The 18,174-nt window shown below is 31.0% G+C and overlaps 2 protein-coding genes across 2 annotated transcripts in view; one reads left to right on the forward strand and one right to left on the reverse strand.

Annotated features, from left to right (window-relative positions):
- Window positions 1–1,900, reverse strand: part of LOC121125211 (peptidyl-prolyl cis-trans isomerase NIMA-interacting 4) — a 15,337-nt gene extending 13,437 nt beyond the window's left edge. Inside the window, exon 1 of the mRNA XM_040720350.2 lies at window positions 1,768–1,900. Within this exon, the coding sequence (XP_040576284.1) occupies window positions 1,768–1,786 (19 nt within the window). The 5' untranslated portion in view covers window positions 1,787–1,900. The remainder of the gene's footprint in view (window positions 1–1,767) is intronic.
- LOC121125208 (xaa-Pro aminopeptidase 1) lies at window positions 1,762–17,074 on the forward strand. Its single transcript, XM_040720345.2, has 6 exons — window positions 1,762–1,897; window positions 7,680–7,869; window positions 9,011–9,457; window positions 11,617–11,821; window positions 15,877–16,284; window positions 16,344–17,074. Exons 1-6 carry the CDS (start codon window positions 1,785–1,787, stop codon window positions 16,964–16,966), a joined length of 1,986 nt encoding a protein of 661 aa, XP_040576279.1. The 5' UTR covers window positions 1,762–1,784; the 3' UTR covers window positions 16,967–17,074.
- Window positions 17,075–18,174: the final 1,100 nt, after the last annotated feature.

An 18,174-nucleotide genomic window follows, 5' to 3' on the forward strand; every position in this document is an offset into this window, starting at 1 on the left:
GATTCCGATTGTTATGGGGCGTGCACTAGTCAACATTATCATGATTTCAATGTCAATTTCATGACGTCATGCTCTGTAAAAGAAGGATTGAGGCAATTAGAGGAAGATACTTCTAATTTGATCATCCATCTCACGAGATGTTCGAATTCGGATTCCCAATTTTATGAGGGACGACAGGAGGAGAATTCATCCAAGGAAAACTCCCAGACCTCATAAGGAATTAGAGTGTACTCCTTCCTTGGGAATGATATACTAGGATGGAAATAAGTAAGCGATCCATTCACGATGAGTAGATAATTTTAATATTTGAATATTGCTATAACATTCCTCATCACTATCTATTATAAATAAGCTATAAGGTTCTAAAGAAGAGTCTCGTTTTGTATCATTTTTAGCATATAATTGGAAATATATTGAGTTCGAAACAAGATACAGAGTCAGTAAAAACACTATTACATAAGTTGTATGAATCTTTAAATCTTTAAATTGGATTATTTTAAGGGTAAATTATGACTGAAGGATAAAAGTCCCGAATTACCCCAAATATTTCTGAATTCAGATGACTGAGAGAAAAACTGAGATCAGTTTTGGATTTTGCGCGTCTTTGGCTTGAATTCATTTGTACAAAATGAGTGTTTTCCTTTTGAAAATACTCATGGATTGACACAAACGAGCATAATATGAGGCAAGAGCATAATTCTGTCATTAAGGTATCAGAGAACAACTCTTTAACTCGTTTTAAAGCAATAAACATTACATATTTTGATTAATAAATTCAAAGGAAACATCAATTTCATCCAAAAATAAGCAATAACGACGTATAAAACTCATATATTCATCTATATTAAGGCAAAATGGATTAAGCCGAAAGTACTGGGTACCTAGATTAATAGTTGGTAATTAGAACCACCAAAGTTATAATTAAATAATGGAACTTAAGATGAGGAAGTTGCAACTTGTACAATTTTATTGTACAAGTTGCAACTAGTGCACAACACATTTAATGTATCATTTGCAAAGTAAACAGCGCAAAAACTTTTAAAGGAGTGATTCTTCATTTGATATGTACTGATTGTTGAATTAAATTAAGATTATATTGGGGTATTCCATGTCAAGTTTACAAACTTTTTGGAAATTTTTGACCACGAGTGATGCCCAAGTATTGCATAAAAATTGAGCTAAATATGCAAATAAAAAAACTTAAAAATGCAAATAAAATGCAGAAAATGTGGAAAAAAAAAATTTCCTAAAAATTTAATTTTCTGGGAAAAGCTATGGATTTTTAAATTTCTATCCAAAAAATTGTGATTTTTGTATTTTTTTTTTTCAAAACAAATCCAAAATCCAAGCCCCCATCCCCCCGAAAAAAAAATATATATATAATCATGCGGACGCGCCTCTGATGGGATTGCCATCCTGACCAAAAATCATCAAAATCGGTGACACGCCGACTGCATAAGGGCGTGTATATTTGCCATGGAAAGCCCAGGCCCCATAAAGAAATTATTAAATGCGGAATTTGCCGGTTATATAAAATCTTGAGAAATACCGGTATCCCGGGATATTGAGATACTACCCCTAGCAGGTGTGCTAAGCATTTTAATGATTAAAAAAAGAATTGGTTAAACAATCCAATCTTTTGAGCACCTTATCAATTCTAAACAATAGCACACTATCGTGTATGTAAGTAAGTGCCCCCCTTGATCTTGATAGAGACAATAAAGAAAATATAAAACACATATAAGTAAAGATGAACCAACTTCATACCTTCAGTCTTACACATCATGATTCACAGACAAATAATATTGTCTCTGTTGATACTCGGAACCTGCTTCCATTCAAGCTTTGGAGATGAGGATGACACGCCACCGAATCAAAAGGAGGAAACCAGTACAAGGTAATTACGCTTTACACAACATGTAATAATTATGTACGAATATATTTTAAACCCTTCCTTTCGAGCTAACCTAGAAGGTTGGTCAGAAAAGTTTCCGACCTCAATGTGACGATGAAAAATAAAATTCAATTTTTTTTCTCGCAAAAACCCTCACATCAACTCACTCAAACGACTATTACATAATAACTGCTCATCCAAAATGGCTGAAACTTTAGTGAGTAACTGTCAAAAGATGCTAGATAGATGTAAATAGCTTTTATTTACAATTGCTGCCATCTTGATGTTGAGGTTGGAAACTTTTTAGATCACCCTCATATATATGTACAAAGATTATATTATTTTTTAATACGGTGTGTTTGAATATGTTTTATTTTCAAATGAAACCTGTTTGAATCGTAGGTAGTGTTGTGTTGATTCTTATTTAGGACTGAAGTTTGCAGTCTGGTCCATTTGAGTCTCAGTCTGGTCCTGTTCATACTTGCATATCCGTTCTAAAACTGATGAAATTCGGTCATTGATGATGTGTTTTTAATCAGTTCTAGTTCTGAGAGTCCGAAGACTGGACTGAATAAATATGGACTGGCATATGACTACTCGTAGGCCTATTTTAAGATTTTATATTGCAACATATATTTGTAATCTTGTATATGCTTTGGCAGGGGTGTCCGCAGGTGGTGGGGTCTAAAGGAGCTGTATCCCTCCCCAAATTAAGGAATTTTTGCTTTTTACTAGAAAACTTAAATAATATATTTTTTTTTTCCAAGAACTTTAATTTTTATGAGTAGTTGTGGATTTATGATTTTTTACCCAAAAAATTTATTATTTTAAATTTTTTTTTCAAAATTTTTTTTTTGAGAATAGCTGTAGATTTTTGAAATTTTTGTGAATAGTTGTAGATTTTTGAAATTTTTGTGAATAGTTGTAGATTTTTGAAATTTTTGTGAATAGTTGTAGATTTTTGAATTTTTTTCAAAAAATTTTTGAATTTTTTTCACCCCTTCAAAAAAAAAAAAAAAAAATCCTCGGACACCCCTGTTACAAGTTACAAATTGTGCGGCACTTAACAATCTTATTTAATTATCTCTGTGATTTCCAACCATTTCCCCACTGCAGAGCGCTACCTATATTTATGAGAAATAACAATTTAAGTAATCTTTATGTCGCAGAGCCCTTGGCAATGCATCATGGAACACAAGTGCTCCAAGGAGCTCTGGTTAGGAATTACGAAATTACTAATGCAGTCATTTTTTGATTGTATTTCATTTTGATTTGCTCAAGACTAAAGTTAAGTACTTTGGAATTATTTATTTCAAGTATTTACACTTTATAATCTGCTAATGTATATTTCATGTCAATATTAAATTAATCTTGAACAGAAATGAAGAAATTCCTTTTGTATTGTTTTCTTACTAAATACGTATAAAGGTCCTATTATTTAGTTGAAGTTTTTCGGTCACTTATGGACTTGATACTGTAATTTGTGTCATGGGTTGAGCCACCTACGAATATTAACTATAGTCTGAAGCCTTCATTAGATATATTGGACTTATTTTTTGTTCCGAGAAGAACCCTTTCAATTAAAATCTATTTTTTTCCCCGATATCTGATTGAGAATTTGTGAGATCTTTAAGTGCCATAGGGCATGAGCAAACTAAGCAATATATAATATCTGCTAAATGGTGTGGCAGTATGTAAGGGGAATCCCTGCATAACTTGGTTTCAAACAACGCAGATTTCGCTTATTGTAATGTTTGTAATTATTCTGACTCCCCGTATATATTGAGTTAAACAAGAATTTTTGTGGTTTTTTAGGAGTTAGTTCATACTCTGGCTATATATTCATACTATAGAAGTGTATAGTTTGGTATAGGACGGAAGGGGAGTATCCTGTAGTATGTATTTTATTTGATACATAGACTTAAAACTTTTGGTTATTACTTAACATACAAACTTACAATTAAAAAGGTTGCTGAATAAATATTGGTCAAGTTCCGATTATTTTAATTTTATTATATTGAAATGATCGGATTAAAAAACAAGTAAATACAAGATTAAGATTAAATTTTAGAATTATTTTTGGAGTATTTTGTCTGGCATACATTATTTTAAATATTTTATGAAGAATAAAATGTTTTTATTGCCCTAACCATACTAAAAAACAAAAGAAAAATAGAAAAAGTAGACTCGCATTTTACGGGGTTTATTACAAAAAAAAAAGTCTTCTATTTATTTCTTCAATACTCCCGGACTCTCATTGTCATATTATTTCTCCACATTTTTTTAGAATAAATTACATATATATATATATATTTCATAATATTCAAATCCTACATAGTATTTTAATTGATATTGTCTTATAATTAGAGTTGAGCAGTTTGAAATTGAAAAAAGCTATCTTTAAAAATTATAAAAGGAGCGTGTGCTCTTACTTCTTTTTTTGTTCATTATTTAGTCGTTCGTCGGAGTGTTAACTTCTCCCTCTTTGGTGTAAATTGTTTTAAAAATATATCATAAAATGAAATTTGAATGTTTTCTCTACACTAATGCTATTTTAAATGTAGAAAATTCTCCTGTTTATAGCAGTAATTCATGCCAACCCCCTTAAATCAATTAACATGCATCTGATATTTACAAGGGTCTTAATCCAGGCGTATCATATGTATCGCTCTCGCCTTCTCCTCGCGCTCATTTTTCCATTACAAAGTACTCACCTTTAATAATAACATATTACTTTGTTTAATTATCAAAAATAATAAAATATGGGTAAGTTGCCCCCATAGAGGGCTCTGTGAACAATATATGGATTATTCCCAAGCCACATACTCTCACACCACCTTGTGGATATTTTTATTTACTTCGTCAATATCCTATTATATTTAGGATAACCTGTAAAAGATATATGTAAATACATAATTTTAATATTATATAACCATAATTATTTATAAGTAATTTAATTTTTATGATAGGAATCTAATTCTGAATCACCCTGTATCTATATATTTTTGTTTTATTGGCCTAATATGGTTGAATGTATGTATTTTGATACACCTTAATTTTCAAACGCATGGTGTAGGGGATAAGCTTTTTTATGTGTCTAAAATGAAAACAAGAGTTCGTACATTATGTTACATCAATAGAACTGGAAGTACAAGTTCAAAAATATACAGAATTAATGGATATAAACCAGTGTTGAATTCCAAAAAACAATTTCGAGTTTTCGTCGAGTGAAGCTCATGGGTACTTAGTAAGGGGTTTTTCATTAGTGAGGCTTCAATTTTTTTTTACGTTAGGGAAAAAACGACGCCATATTTATTTTCTTCTTAGGACATTTGGAAAAAAAATTCAAATATCCATAGCTATTCACAAAAAATTAAATTTTACGCAAAAAAAATCAAATGATACTTTTTTTGTGAAAAAAAAAAATTAAATATTCATAATACAAATTAATAAATTTGTTTAGAAATATTAAATTTTAAATATTAAATTTTTAGCTCTGCTTCATAATTTGCCCGAACGCCATTTTTTTTAGGAAAACAAATCTTTCAAAATATAATTTTTACCCTATTTTCCCATAAATTTTTATCATCCTCAACAAAGAAATGTGGAGGCCCATTGTTGCTTATTGTCATTTGGGTCTTTCCTCAAAATTCATAGACTAATGATAACAACTTTAAACATAAAAACAATGTTCAGGTTGCCAATAATCAAAAAATTTGGAACTGTTAAAAGTGCTTAGAATTTATTAATCTATCAATTACTCTTCTTATTGTAGAAAAGGAGCGTTTGTAATAGTTTTTGACTGTCATTTTGAATGATACTAGAAATTTGAGGAATCTTTGTTTGAATGTTTAAATTTGTTTTGATTATTTGAGTTCAAGTGAAGACGAATTTTTACAAAAAATATATATATTTATATTAGTGAGTGGACTATTAATCAGAATTGGGAATACGATGTTTTTCAATGGAATCGGCATCGGGAAAATAATGTATGATTTACGATTTCGATTCTTATTTATTACTAGTATTAAACTATTTATTAATTTTCTAAGTTGTCCAAAAAAATATCCCAACCCCCAAATTAAGCATATTTCGAATTTTACTAGAAAATATTATGTTTGAAATTTAATTTAATTATTCAAATTTTTCATAAAATAATTTAATTTTCTGTGAACAACTATGCATTTTGATTTTTTCCCCCAAAATATTAGAATTTTTTGTTAACAGCTGGGGATTTCTGAATTTTTTTTGTGAATAGTTGTGATTTTTTGAAAAAAATTTAAATATCAAATTGTATATATTAATCTTTATTTAAATAAATATAATTTGTTAATTTTTTTTCTAAAAAATTACAACCCACCCCCCAAAAAAATTAAAATTCTGTGGACGACCTTTATAGCAAAATGGTATTTTATAACTATTATTATTTAAAATATTAAAGAATCAAGATCGGCATCGGAATCGATATACGGAATTTTTACTACAATAGCATCGGAATCGCCATTGGGATTTTTTAAATTGTCCCATGACTAGTTTCCATCGAGTTAGAGTCATTTTGAGTAAATTGTTAGTTTTAGTAGAGTAGGTTTTTTTTTCTCGAGTTAGAGTCATATTCGAATCCAACACTACTAACATTATAAACCAAATATCATACGATAACAAAGTATAAGCTTGTTTTAAAATTAGAATTATACAATTTTTAGACCAAATACCAAATATTTAGTTGAAATTCAAATAATACATTTGTTATATTTACGCTTAGACCTATTCAAAAATATAATTTCTTAAATTTTGTAAAAGTTCATCACCGAACATTTAATTAGTCATTTGAAGAGGGATATTTAATGACAACATACGTTTTATGTTTCTAAACTATTAAGTAGTTTTTGTGTAAGCCTATAGATGGAGGGCTGAGCAGTCGGAAGTCGGCACTGGAGATGAGTGATGAGTCATCGTTGACTATTGATGGAATATAAGTACTCCTATTCTTCAATTTCCCAAGGTATAAATACTATAAACGAATCGGGATTCCATTCCTACTCACTAAGATTGATCATGACGTCATTTCTAATCCATAAATCATTCATATGTGTCTCTCATCGCCCATCACCCATCCATGAATAGTTGTCTCCACTGCCGACTGACCAGGCCTCCCTTTATAGCCATACACAAAAATTAATTAGTAATTTTGAAACATAAACTGTATGTTGTCACTAAATTTCCCTCTTTTAAGTAGGAATGAAATGTCGGTGGATGAATTTTACAGGGAATGAATTTACTATTTTTTTAACTATAGTTATAGTTCCTTGGTTACAAGTTACATAAATTGAATTCATAAACTTATAAATGTATTGGCAATAGATGATACATTTTGATCCATTTCATTCGTTGTTCATCTTTTGAAATATCTTATATTCCAAATATTTTCTTTATACCTGGTACAATTATTTACTACATATAACTAATAACTACTTATAGCTATTAAATTAGATATATATTTATAGCCTCTAGACTCAAATAACTCAATAGTACTTATATAGGCTATAAAAGGTATTATTAAAATTTTGTGTATTGGAGTCGGAGTAATTGAGATTCAAAATAATGGTCTCTGAGTTAGAATGGGGAATTTTATTTACCAAATCTGCAGCTCTGATAACGCCCCCGTAAATATGTAAAATAAAAATTGACTTTTGACCATCAAAATAGGCCATATGCTTGCTTACCAAGTTATTAGTATTATTGGAGAGAGTAATTTTAATATTTTTTTATTTCACATTTAACATAGTATGAATGCAACAAAGGCTTGTAGTTCAAAAAATCAGATACCTTCGACTGAGCAGCTAAAACTTTTGAGAGGTCAAATGGAGGAAAATGGTATAGTTGCATATTTAATCCCAATGGACAATGATAAAAGAATTCAATGGATATCGGGGTTTAGCGGATCACAAGCCAAGGTTGTCGTGACACTCTCTGAGGTAAAACAAAATCTATTAAATAATTATTATAATAATTGTCAGGGGCGTCCACAGGGGGAAGACTGGAGGGAGTATATCCAAAAAATTTAATTCTTCAATTTAAAAAAAAATATATATAAATTTTGAATTTGTTTTCCTAAAAATATAAATTTTACGTGAACAATTGTGTATTTTTGAAATTATTTTCTGTGATTTTTTGTGAATAGCTGTAGATTTTTTGAAAAATAAAAAAAAAAAAATAATTGAAGTTTCATTTTTGAAACTTTTTGAGAATAGCAATGATTTTTGTGAACCACTGTCGATTTTTGAAATTTTTTGAAAAAATTTCAATTTTGAGAATACATGTAGATTTTTGTTTAAATATTTAAAAAAATAAACAATATAAATGTATAATCCTGCGGACGCCCCTGATTGTTCGGGGCTCTCAAGTTTTGAAATCAGCTTCGTGTGAAATTTTTAATCTTACTAGCGACTTACTATCTTAAACCGTGTTCTCTCATTTTTAAATAAGCTTTGATAAATGAAGGATAATTATGGATGTAAATAAATTTTTTTTTAGATTAAGATAAAACATTTAATACTAGAACGAGGATAGTTTTGAATTTCCCGTAATAAATCACGTAATATTCAAACACTACATTTCCAAAAATAAATAAATAATAGTAATAATTGTATTATATTAAGCATGGGAACACAAAGTCTACATGGACGAAGTTTCGGACTCATATACTTTATAATGATCCCTAATACAATTTTTGCTACCTCAGTGGACATTAGAATCATTTTTGCTGTGTCCGATAATTTTGACTTAAACTATTTTGCCTCAAGACATTTGCTCTGAACAATTTAACCTTAAACCCTTTTTTCCTCAAGGATATTTCACCTTTATAATAGGTGGGGAAAAAAGTAATTTCGTATTATTCACTTTATTTCGTGGTGGCTTGTTTTGAGGCCTTTATGACGGAGATGGAAGTATTGTGCATCCAAATAATGCACAAAGTTTGAGCTTTTTTTAACATATTAATGATAAAATGCGTGTTATTGATTAAAAATACGTGTGTCTTACACTAATGGTAGAGACTGGAGAGTCGTTAAATAATTCATTACTTAACACCAATTCATATAATAATCCTACTTTTAGGCTGCTTTATGGACAGATGGTCGTTACTTTCTTCAAGCTTCCAATCAACTGGATTGCAATTGGAGACTTGTCAAAGAAGGAGAACCGGATGAGCCAAGTATCTCATCTTGGATCAAAAATAATCTCGATCGAAGTGATAAAGTTGGATCAGATCCCAATTTACTAGGAGCGAAAACTTGGCTACAATACATGGAAGAACTTGGATCCATTGAGTTGGAAAGTATTGATGAGAATCTCATTGACTCAGTTCGGACAGATAATTATACAATCCCTGAGGTTAGAATTGTGGAGCATCCGTTGGAATTTGCGGGTAAGGAAAGGAACGTGAAGATTGAGGAGATTCGGAAAGAGTTGGATGAGAAGGAGTATGATGGTATGGTTGTCACAGAAGAGGACGAGATTGCCTGGTTATTCAATTTGAGAGGAGAGAAGGAAATCGATATCAATGTATGACATTTAACAGTTTATTTTATCAGAATAATAACAGTAGTTAACACATTCTTGTACATGGATTAAGATGGTATGTCTCTGATTGCTTTTACCTCTTGAATCAAAAAAATTACCTGTATAACACAATTTTTTAGCTTATGATGCCTACAGATAATGTTGTATCAACTTTATGTATTCCGTCCAGTCCAGTCTAGTCTTGGGACCGGTCCTAAAGACTATCGGACTCTCAGTTCTAGAACAGATTAAAACAAGAAGAAATAAAGTTGAGGTACGTCATCAAGGACACAACTTTATAAGTTTAACAGCTGAACTGGACGGGAATGCAGTCTTCAGTCCTCAAAAAAAGAATGACACAACACTGCCCACAGAGAGCCACATGTTATTTAATGTCAACTAGAGTAGGTTTAGTCGTGACATTAGAAATTAAAATTAATTCTGAACTCTTATGCTTCATATAGAGCAAAAAATAGAAACTGTAAAATTTTAAGAAATATTTTCATTACATTTGGGTATGTAATATTCAGAGATGTTTCTTTTAAGAGCACGAGTAGAAGGCGAGAGCGAGACATATGGTTCACCTAAATTAACCTTCCTGTGTAGCAATTATGGAGTAAGAAAATAAGTCACTGCTAGAATTAATTACTTTCTATATTTTAAAATAGCATTAGAGTAGGGAAAATATTATAATTAAACTTGCACGAACACGCTATCGTAAAGATAACCAATGAAAAATAGCTTAATTATGGTAAAATTCTAAACTAAAATGATTTACTATAAACTATAATTACATAATTTAGGTAAATTTGTATTGTAAAACCTCCTTGTATATAGTTTTTGTTGTTTTTTCTGTCCATTTGATGTAAATACAATCAAACCTGCACCCCCTTTTGACGTTCATGTGAAAATACTGATTTTGGTAAATAACAAGTAAATAACTCAAATGTTTGACGTTGTGATTAACTTATTGCCATTTCTAACTTTCCATGTCCCTTCTTCAACCATAAATATAATGAAGATTGAAGATACATACTAAGATTAACTCGCTCATCTTCTTGCTAATTACCTTTTTCAATTCATATTTAATATACTTTCTTCATTTTTATGTTACTTAGTGAGACATATATCACACACACATGAATTATTTTAATTATATAGGATTTAAATTCATATATTTTTATATTTTATACATTTTTAAATCAATTCACACCAAAGATAGGCGATAATTCTTCTTTTTTAAAGGGATATGTTAACACTACGACGACCGATTAAATAATGAACAAAAACGAAGAAAGAGCACACGTTTCAACCGTCTTTCCTTTTCTAAAGGCTATACTTAGTTTTTTCTTTAGAGGGACACCATCTTTTGAATATGTATCCTTGCACACTTTTTTTTTGAAAGGAGATTATACGATTTAGAGAGGAAAAAAATTCAACCGTTGAACTGTCGTTCGCTCAACATTCATATTATTGCAATACATCTTTTGTCTTATTCACTCTTCTGTATTTTTTCAACTCTAAACCTAATAACCTCCTTTAAAAAAGTGTGCATTGGTTTGGCCCGTGACCCCCCACACGCACAGACATTTGCATTTAATATATAGATATGTAGCTTGAAGGCTGAAAAAATTCTATATTTTTTTCAAGCAACAAACCTTAAATACCTTTTAAAATTTTAATTTTTTAATGTCCTCCTATTTTTCATATGAAGTTATATGTCTTCCCGTAAGGGCAAACTAAGAGTATATTCTTAAACATTTTTCTCTTAAGTGAGGAATTTATTAGACTTCTAAAGAAAAAGTCCTTTTTTTTTTTTTAGTGGTTAAAAGACATTTTCTCCGACTTGGAAAAATAAACAACATAAATAGTTTACATAACTTTTGGATCTGAAAACATGTAGCTACTAACTATATTACATGTTTTTTATTTATTGAAATCTTTCATGGTGAAAATTAATAGAAACTCATGAAAATGTTGTAAAATATATTTCTCGAAAAAACAGTTTATAGGCTATAAAAACAGAAGTTTCGTATTAGGTTATTTACATGTTGATTGAGATAAAAGAAGTGGAGGCATATCATCTTAATCCAAGGGCAAAAAAAGTTAACATTTTTAAACTATTCATATCAATTTAACGACTTAATATTCAATTTTTACAGAATATGGTTAATCGTAACCCCACATTCAAGTCATTGGTCTATTTACCCACTTTGAAAAATGAAACGATTTATCTCTGGTGTGACTTGGCTCAGTTTGAAGATATTTCCATTTTAACAAATGATTCATCCTTAGACCTTGAAATTGAAGACATCGATGACGCCCATGCATCTCTCAGTAGCATACTCGCAGATAATATACCCCAAGGTAAAATATTTATTGAAGGCGAATAAAGATGAGTTTCTACATCTATTGACCGTGTACACGTAAACAATACGCTTTTGTACGGACAACCGATACTAGTATTATGTTGGTTCGTATTTATTTGATACAGTCTTAGGACCGGTCCTTACAATTGCCGGTCCATAGTACCCGTTATTAAGACCGTTTGTCATTGAGGCTGGTTCTTAACTGTCAGTCCTTGGAGCTTGTACTAAGAATGTTGATGGTTTATGTTGCACCTGACGAAGTTACTAGACACATAATACCAAAAGAGGATCGAGAATGAAAGAAAAGTCGTGGAGAAATTAAACATGATAATATATTCTATATTCATACTACTCCACTCGTCAGACTAAGCATTGGCGATGAGGATTGAATCCGAACAACATGACTTCCCTGCTGTGGGATTTTCTGCGAAGTTAGCCTGTCTGGGCGTGGGTAACCCGTTTTCGTGGACAGGTTAATCTAATAAGGGGAAGGGGGGTTAAAATCAGATTCAATTTTAGCCCTTCTTTTTCGGATGCAAGAGTATCTTTTAAGCACTCTAGAAAATAATTTTAATTTCAGCCAAAATCTCCCCCAATCTACCCAGAAAATTACTTTTTCACCCATGAATGCGTATTTTTTAATCTATTTTCATAGTAATGAGAGGAATTTCTCCAATTTCGCGATCATTAAAGCCTTTTGATGCTTAAAGCATTAGTAAACAGTTTTAAGGTAAAATATAAGGTACAAGGTCACAAAAAAGGTCAATCTCTTCTATCTGAAGTATTTCGTTGGTCTACAATTTGTTGTTCTTTAAAATGAAAAGTAAGGACTATATTTTTATGTATTACTTGAAAAAGGGAACTTTAATGAAACTTTTGAAATTCAACAACATGGCTTTAAAATTGAAACTTTTGAATCCCTTTATAAATAGAGATTTTCGTTAAACAAAGTTATTTTCAAATGGCGATAGAGGTCAAAAAACACCCTTTGAAGACTGAAACTTTACAAACATAATTTTTTCCATTAAAATACAACAAAAGATAGAATTAACAGGACACCCTAGTACACATGTAGAAATAAAAATTCAGGATAATTTTTTTGTGACCTTTTGACCTTTTTATATGACCTAAAAATGTATATTATAAACTTAAAATGCTATATAACTATTGGTTTAAGCATCTGAAAAGTTAGTCTAAAACTTAATTTTCGCATTTTCATCAATTAAGGTTAAGAGGCGAGGTGTGTATCCAAGTGATGGATCATTTCCGTTTTTGTTGTTTTAATTTCCAGGATTTCTTATCAACCCATTCCTCCACGACTTTTTTGGGTCATTCTTTGGTAGTTTGCGTCTAGTAAACTGTTCAAACGCAACAGTTTAAAAAGGAAAATGAGATATATGAGATGTACTTTAAGAGAAGAAATACCCTTAATGAAATAATGAATAATGAGGGATTGATCGAGGGAAACAGGGACTGACAGAAGACCAGTGTAAACCATATTTCTAGGAACTATACATATTTCGAAATTCTCCAAGCCTTAAACAATTTTCAAAAGAAAGAGGTTAAGTTATTTAAAATGTTTCTTGTTTATATGAAAGAAAATGCAACGCAGAGATACCTTTGTAGTAAACATGTTAGTCAGGCCCAGTGTTAGAATTTTTATATGAATGATTATTTTTTCCCCACGTTTTTTGACCGGAATCCCATTAGTTTCGCCTCTAATGGAAAATAAAATAGTGGTCATAAAGGGTTTTTCTAAGTAAAAACTGCAGTTTATTATTTAGCAAATGACGTTATATTTAAAGAAAATAATGTTTTTTATATTTTTAATGAAATTTAAAAAAAAGGCAAAGCCTTTTTTGGGACCCTCCTCTTAGACTCTGTAAATAATTAGGTTAATATTTTTATCTCTTTCAAAAACACTCTTCTATTTTTATTTTCTCTGAAAACCCGGCATTGCCTGGAGTTATCAGGCGTCGACCGACATACACATTTTGTTATAATAATATAGAAGATAACTCCCGGCAACAAATCCTTAGTATTAGTCTCCGAGTTTCATGAGCACACTTAAACGTATTCAATACATCAAGAATTAAAAAAAAATCATAATACCTTGATAAAAATAAAATATGATTTGTTGAGATAGGGAGTTCTTTAGCTCGTTGCTACGCCTCCTCTTACGTTAGGTTCATTTTTTAAAAATTTTATATAAAGTACTTCCTTTTATTAAAAATATGAGTCGAACTAAATTCCCTTTTTCTTTTTCATAAGAGTTATAATCCAATTCAATTTTACACCTACTTTTCTATTGCAAAATTGGGAATTTCGTGATCATTAAAGCCTTTTCATGCATAAAAAATAGTTTTTTAACATTTTAAATTAATAAAGTACAGTTTTAAGGTCATATAAAAGGTCAAAGTCACAAAAAGATCAGTTTCTAATAAATTTTTATTATTCCATATTGATATATGATATACATCAGGAGTCACTAATGGATGCTAAATGTTGAACAACTGAATTATCCTAATTGAACACTCATTGTTATTTAGTCATTTAGTTGACTAAGATTCTTACATGCATACAGATAAACTTTGCATTATTAAAATAACATATATATATATCTACTATAATATTATATTATAGCTGTACAAAAACGTACCCTTATTTTATTTTGAATTAATGCTTTAAATAACTCGAGAATTGAGTAAAACTTTTCGACAAACAACATAATAGTTGGAATTATGTTCCTCCTTCAACCTTAATGAAGATGCATAGTAAAACAAACTTGCTAATCCTTTTCAATACACGTTCTCCCTTTTTTCTGTTAGTACAAAAATTCGTTTTTTTGTTGTTGTCTGGACAGATATACAAACAAACCCATACTACAATAATCTATTATCCGCTAATAAAAAAATAACCAGGGTATTTATTTCAAAAACACAGACAGATACAGGACTTAGACATAAATAAAAGTTTTTCAAATTCTGAGTTACGTATCTGGAGCTATGTTTGTTCTGATCAGAGCAGATTAAGGAGCTCTGGAGGGTAAGTTTGTTTTTTCGATAATAAGTTGATATTTTTCATCAAACAAGATCGATTCCCCGTGTCTCCCCAAAGTTTTTTTAAGGTATGGGGTGTCGATTAGAAAATGTACCAAAAAAATTAAAAATCCAAAAAAAAAAACGAAAAAGGGAAAACGTACATATATTAAATACAAATTAAAGAAATGGAATTAGGAAGAGGAGTAGCAAGTTTGTCTTAGTATGTGCATAATAAACAGGATACTAATTTATTTCGAGGGAAAGCAATTTTAAAGTTGTTGTGCAGTTGGTGTATGTATTAAGCGATCTTCACTTTAGGGAAGTTAGGAGTAGGTTAGTTTTTTGAGATGAGGTTGAACAGGGTCCAATTTACAAAGATTATTATGATAAACTTTTTATTTGTGATACAAAAACAAAAACATTAACAAAAAACCAAAAAATTTATTAATCATAAATTTGGTTTTGCTACATACTGAGAGGATTCCTATGGTAAATTCTGTTGATTGTTTAATGTTATTGATTATTCGATTTAACCAACTTTAGCAATTGGTATCAATGGGATTTGTTGGGTTGTCTTCAAAGCAGGCATAACTGTGGGAGTATCCCCTATACACAATACCTGTTCAAGAGTAGTTCTGACGAATTTAAACTTTTTTTTATCAAACTCAGAAGACTACCTCCCAAGAATTTTAACTTGGGTTTTGCTTATTTTATGGGTTTTATTCATAAATATATTTGGACTTTTTAATTATTGTTCTGAAATACATTAGGCACTTTTACATTCGATTTAAATGGATTATTTATTTGAATTTTTAAATCATTTGACATGAACTATACACCAGCATCATTTTGTGTGTAGATGCCCCCCCCACATTGATATTAGAGTGATTACTTATATGAATATATAATTATATACACTATTAAATAATAAATTACCACTAATAATATTTCTAAAATGCACCTGTACTCATATGAATTATTTAACAACATCTTTATAACCAAATCCTTACAGATTCAAGAATTTTAATTCCTTCAAAATCCGTTTACAAGCCTGGTTCCCCGTATTCCATCTACAAAATTGCATCTGATAAGGGACATTTAGATGTATCTCCTATTATTGAGGCTAAGTCAATTAAAAATCCTACCGAAATAAAGGGAATGAAAGCCTCACATGAGCGAGATGCGGTTGCTCTGATTGAATTTGTATCATTTTTGGAAGATTGCATCGTAAATAAGGAAGAGCGAAATTGGACAGAGATCAATGCTGCACAAACACTCTTTCAAATTCGAAGCAAGAAAAAATTCAACAAAGGTCTCAGTTTTGGAACAATATCGGCTTTTGGAAGCAATGGAGCAATCATTCACTACAGACCAGAAGAAAATACCAATAAGGTCATCGACAATTCAAGCCTTTATTTGCGTAATTCAAACATTATATTTCTTCTTATGCTAAAAATTAAACCTTTTTTTTTTCAACAGTCGATTCTGGAGGTCAGTATTTGGATGGAACAACGGATGTAACGCGGACCTTTCATTTCGGATCTCCCACTGACAATCAAATTCAAATGTACACACGCGTTCTAGCAGCGGCTATTGACATTGCTTCTGTTGTGGCACCCGTGGGTGTTATTGATAGAAACATTGACTATGCGGCTCGAAAGCACTTCTATAACATTGGAAAAGACTATAGACACGGAACCGGACATGGAATTGGATCCTATCTAAACGTGCATGAGGGGCATACACGCCTGGCCATGGAAAAGACAGGGAGCCCAATCAAACCTGGAATGTTCTTTTCTGATGAGCCTGGGTACTACGAAGATGGAAAATTCGGAATACGACTTGAAACAATCCTTCAGGCCGTTAAAAACCCGGATCTCTCTAATAATAATCCTTATGGAGATTTTCTTAATTTTGAACCTGTGAGTCTTGTACCATTTGAGCCCAAATTAATTGATAAAACCTATTTGACAATATCTCAACGTGAATGGCTCAACGATTATAATGCACTTTTGAATACAACCATAGCGCCTCTCCTTGAACATGATGAGTTAGCACATGAATATCTCATGTCTAGAATCAGTGAAAACTATCTTGAGTAAGATTGGTATTTGATCCTTTGATATAAACAAATGCTCTTTATTGATTCCTATGTATAAAGTATTTCGAAATGGAAAATATATAAATAATATCAGTTATCTTTTGATGAATCTTCGGGCTTTGCAAGATTTATTTTCATTTCTATTTCAGGATCCACACTACAAGGGGGCATTTCCCTCCTCTTTTCAAGCATAGTAATATTTTTGGAAATAATTCCTAGTTATAAAATAGACACTACCAATTACATGTTTTTTTTTCCCAAATGATTTTGTTCAAATGTAGATATCAAAGTCCCGAGACTTGTAATCAAAGCTATGGTTCATAAAGCTATACAATCAGTCTAAGGACTGTACACTGACACGTGAATGCCCATTGTGAAAAAAATTTCTCTCATAAGAAGATTTTATACTGTTGATCAATTCATCAACCGCCGGAACGACTTGCAGAAATAAAAAAGAAGAGGTACAAAGGGTTTACCATAAAAAATATCCGCCCCAAAAAATAGTCCTCGGCGTTGTGGCCTCTGATAGAAATAAGATGCCTCTGTTCTTTTTCAAGGTTGGACAAAAAATCGGCTAGGAGGCCCACTATAAGGTTATTAGGTACACTATCTTGCCATGGCTGTCTGAAGACCAACTATCCGGAGGGTAACTATGTATGGACTCAAGATGGCGCCTCCTTCCACACGTTAGCCAAGTGCCAAAAGTTCTCACACCCAAATATGGACTCCATAGTGGCTGCATGGGACATCTTGTCAGAGGAGTTTGTCATCAACTCCTGCATGGCCTTCAGGCGCCGTGAAAAGGCTGTGATTGATAATGAAGGTGGCCATATTGATTATTTTTTTTTTTCACAAACCTTGGTTCCATGTTTTGTTAGCATTAATTTTTGCTTATTATTAAATCTTCTATATGAGAAATTTTTTCACAATGGACACATTTGCCTTGATCCATGTGAGGATATGAAGATTTTTTATAAATCTCAGACTGTATAATATCCCAGTTTCCTAACGGAGAGTTAATCAATGATCTATATTATTGTATGTATAGTTAAAATATAATATACTCACTAAATATACCACAATGCTGAATATAATTTCAAAAATATTAATGATAAAAATGTAACTTTTTTGTATAACGCAATATTTCCTGTAAAAATCAACCGAGAAAAATACCCCAAAATCAATTGATAGTTAGACAATTCTTCCCAA

The sequence above is a fragment of the Lepeophtheirus salmonis genome, chromosome 10 (assembly GCF_016086655.4).
Source record: "Lepeophtheirus salmonis chromosome 10, UVic_Lsal_1.4, whole genome shotgun sequence".
NCBI classification, from domain to species: domain Eukaryota; kingdom Metazoa; phylum Arthropoda; class Copepoda; order Siphonostomatoida; family Caligidae; genus Lepeophtheirus; species Lepeophtheirus salmonis.

What these genes read in the sequence shown, in the direction of transcription:
- LOC121125208 (XM_040720345.2), top strand. Translation starts at nt 1,785, where the DNA reads ATGATTCACAGACAAATAATATTGTCTCTGTTGATACTCGGAACCTGC. An exon ending in AAGGAGGAAACCAGTACAAG is followed by an intron (nt 1,898 to 7,679) that starts GTAATTACGCTT and finishes CATTTAACATAG; the next exon opens with TATGAATGCAACAAAGGCTT. An exon ending in AGAAGGAAATCGATATCAAT is followed by an intron (nt 9,458 to 11,616) that starts GTATGACATTTA and finishes CAATTTTTACAG; the next exon opens with AATATGGTTAATCGTAACCC.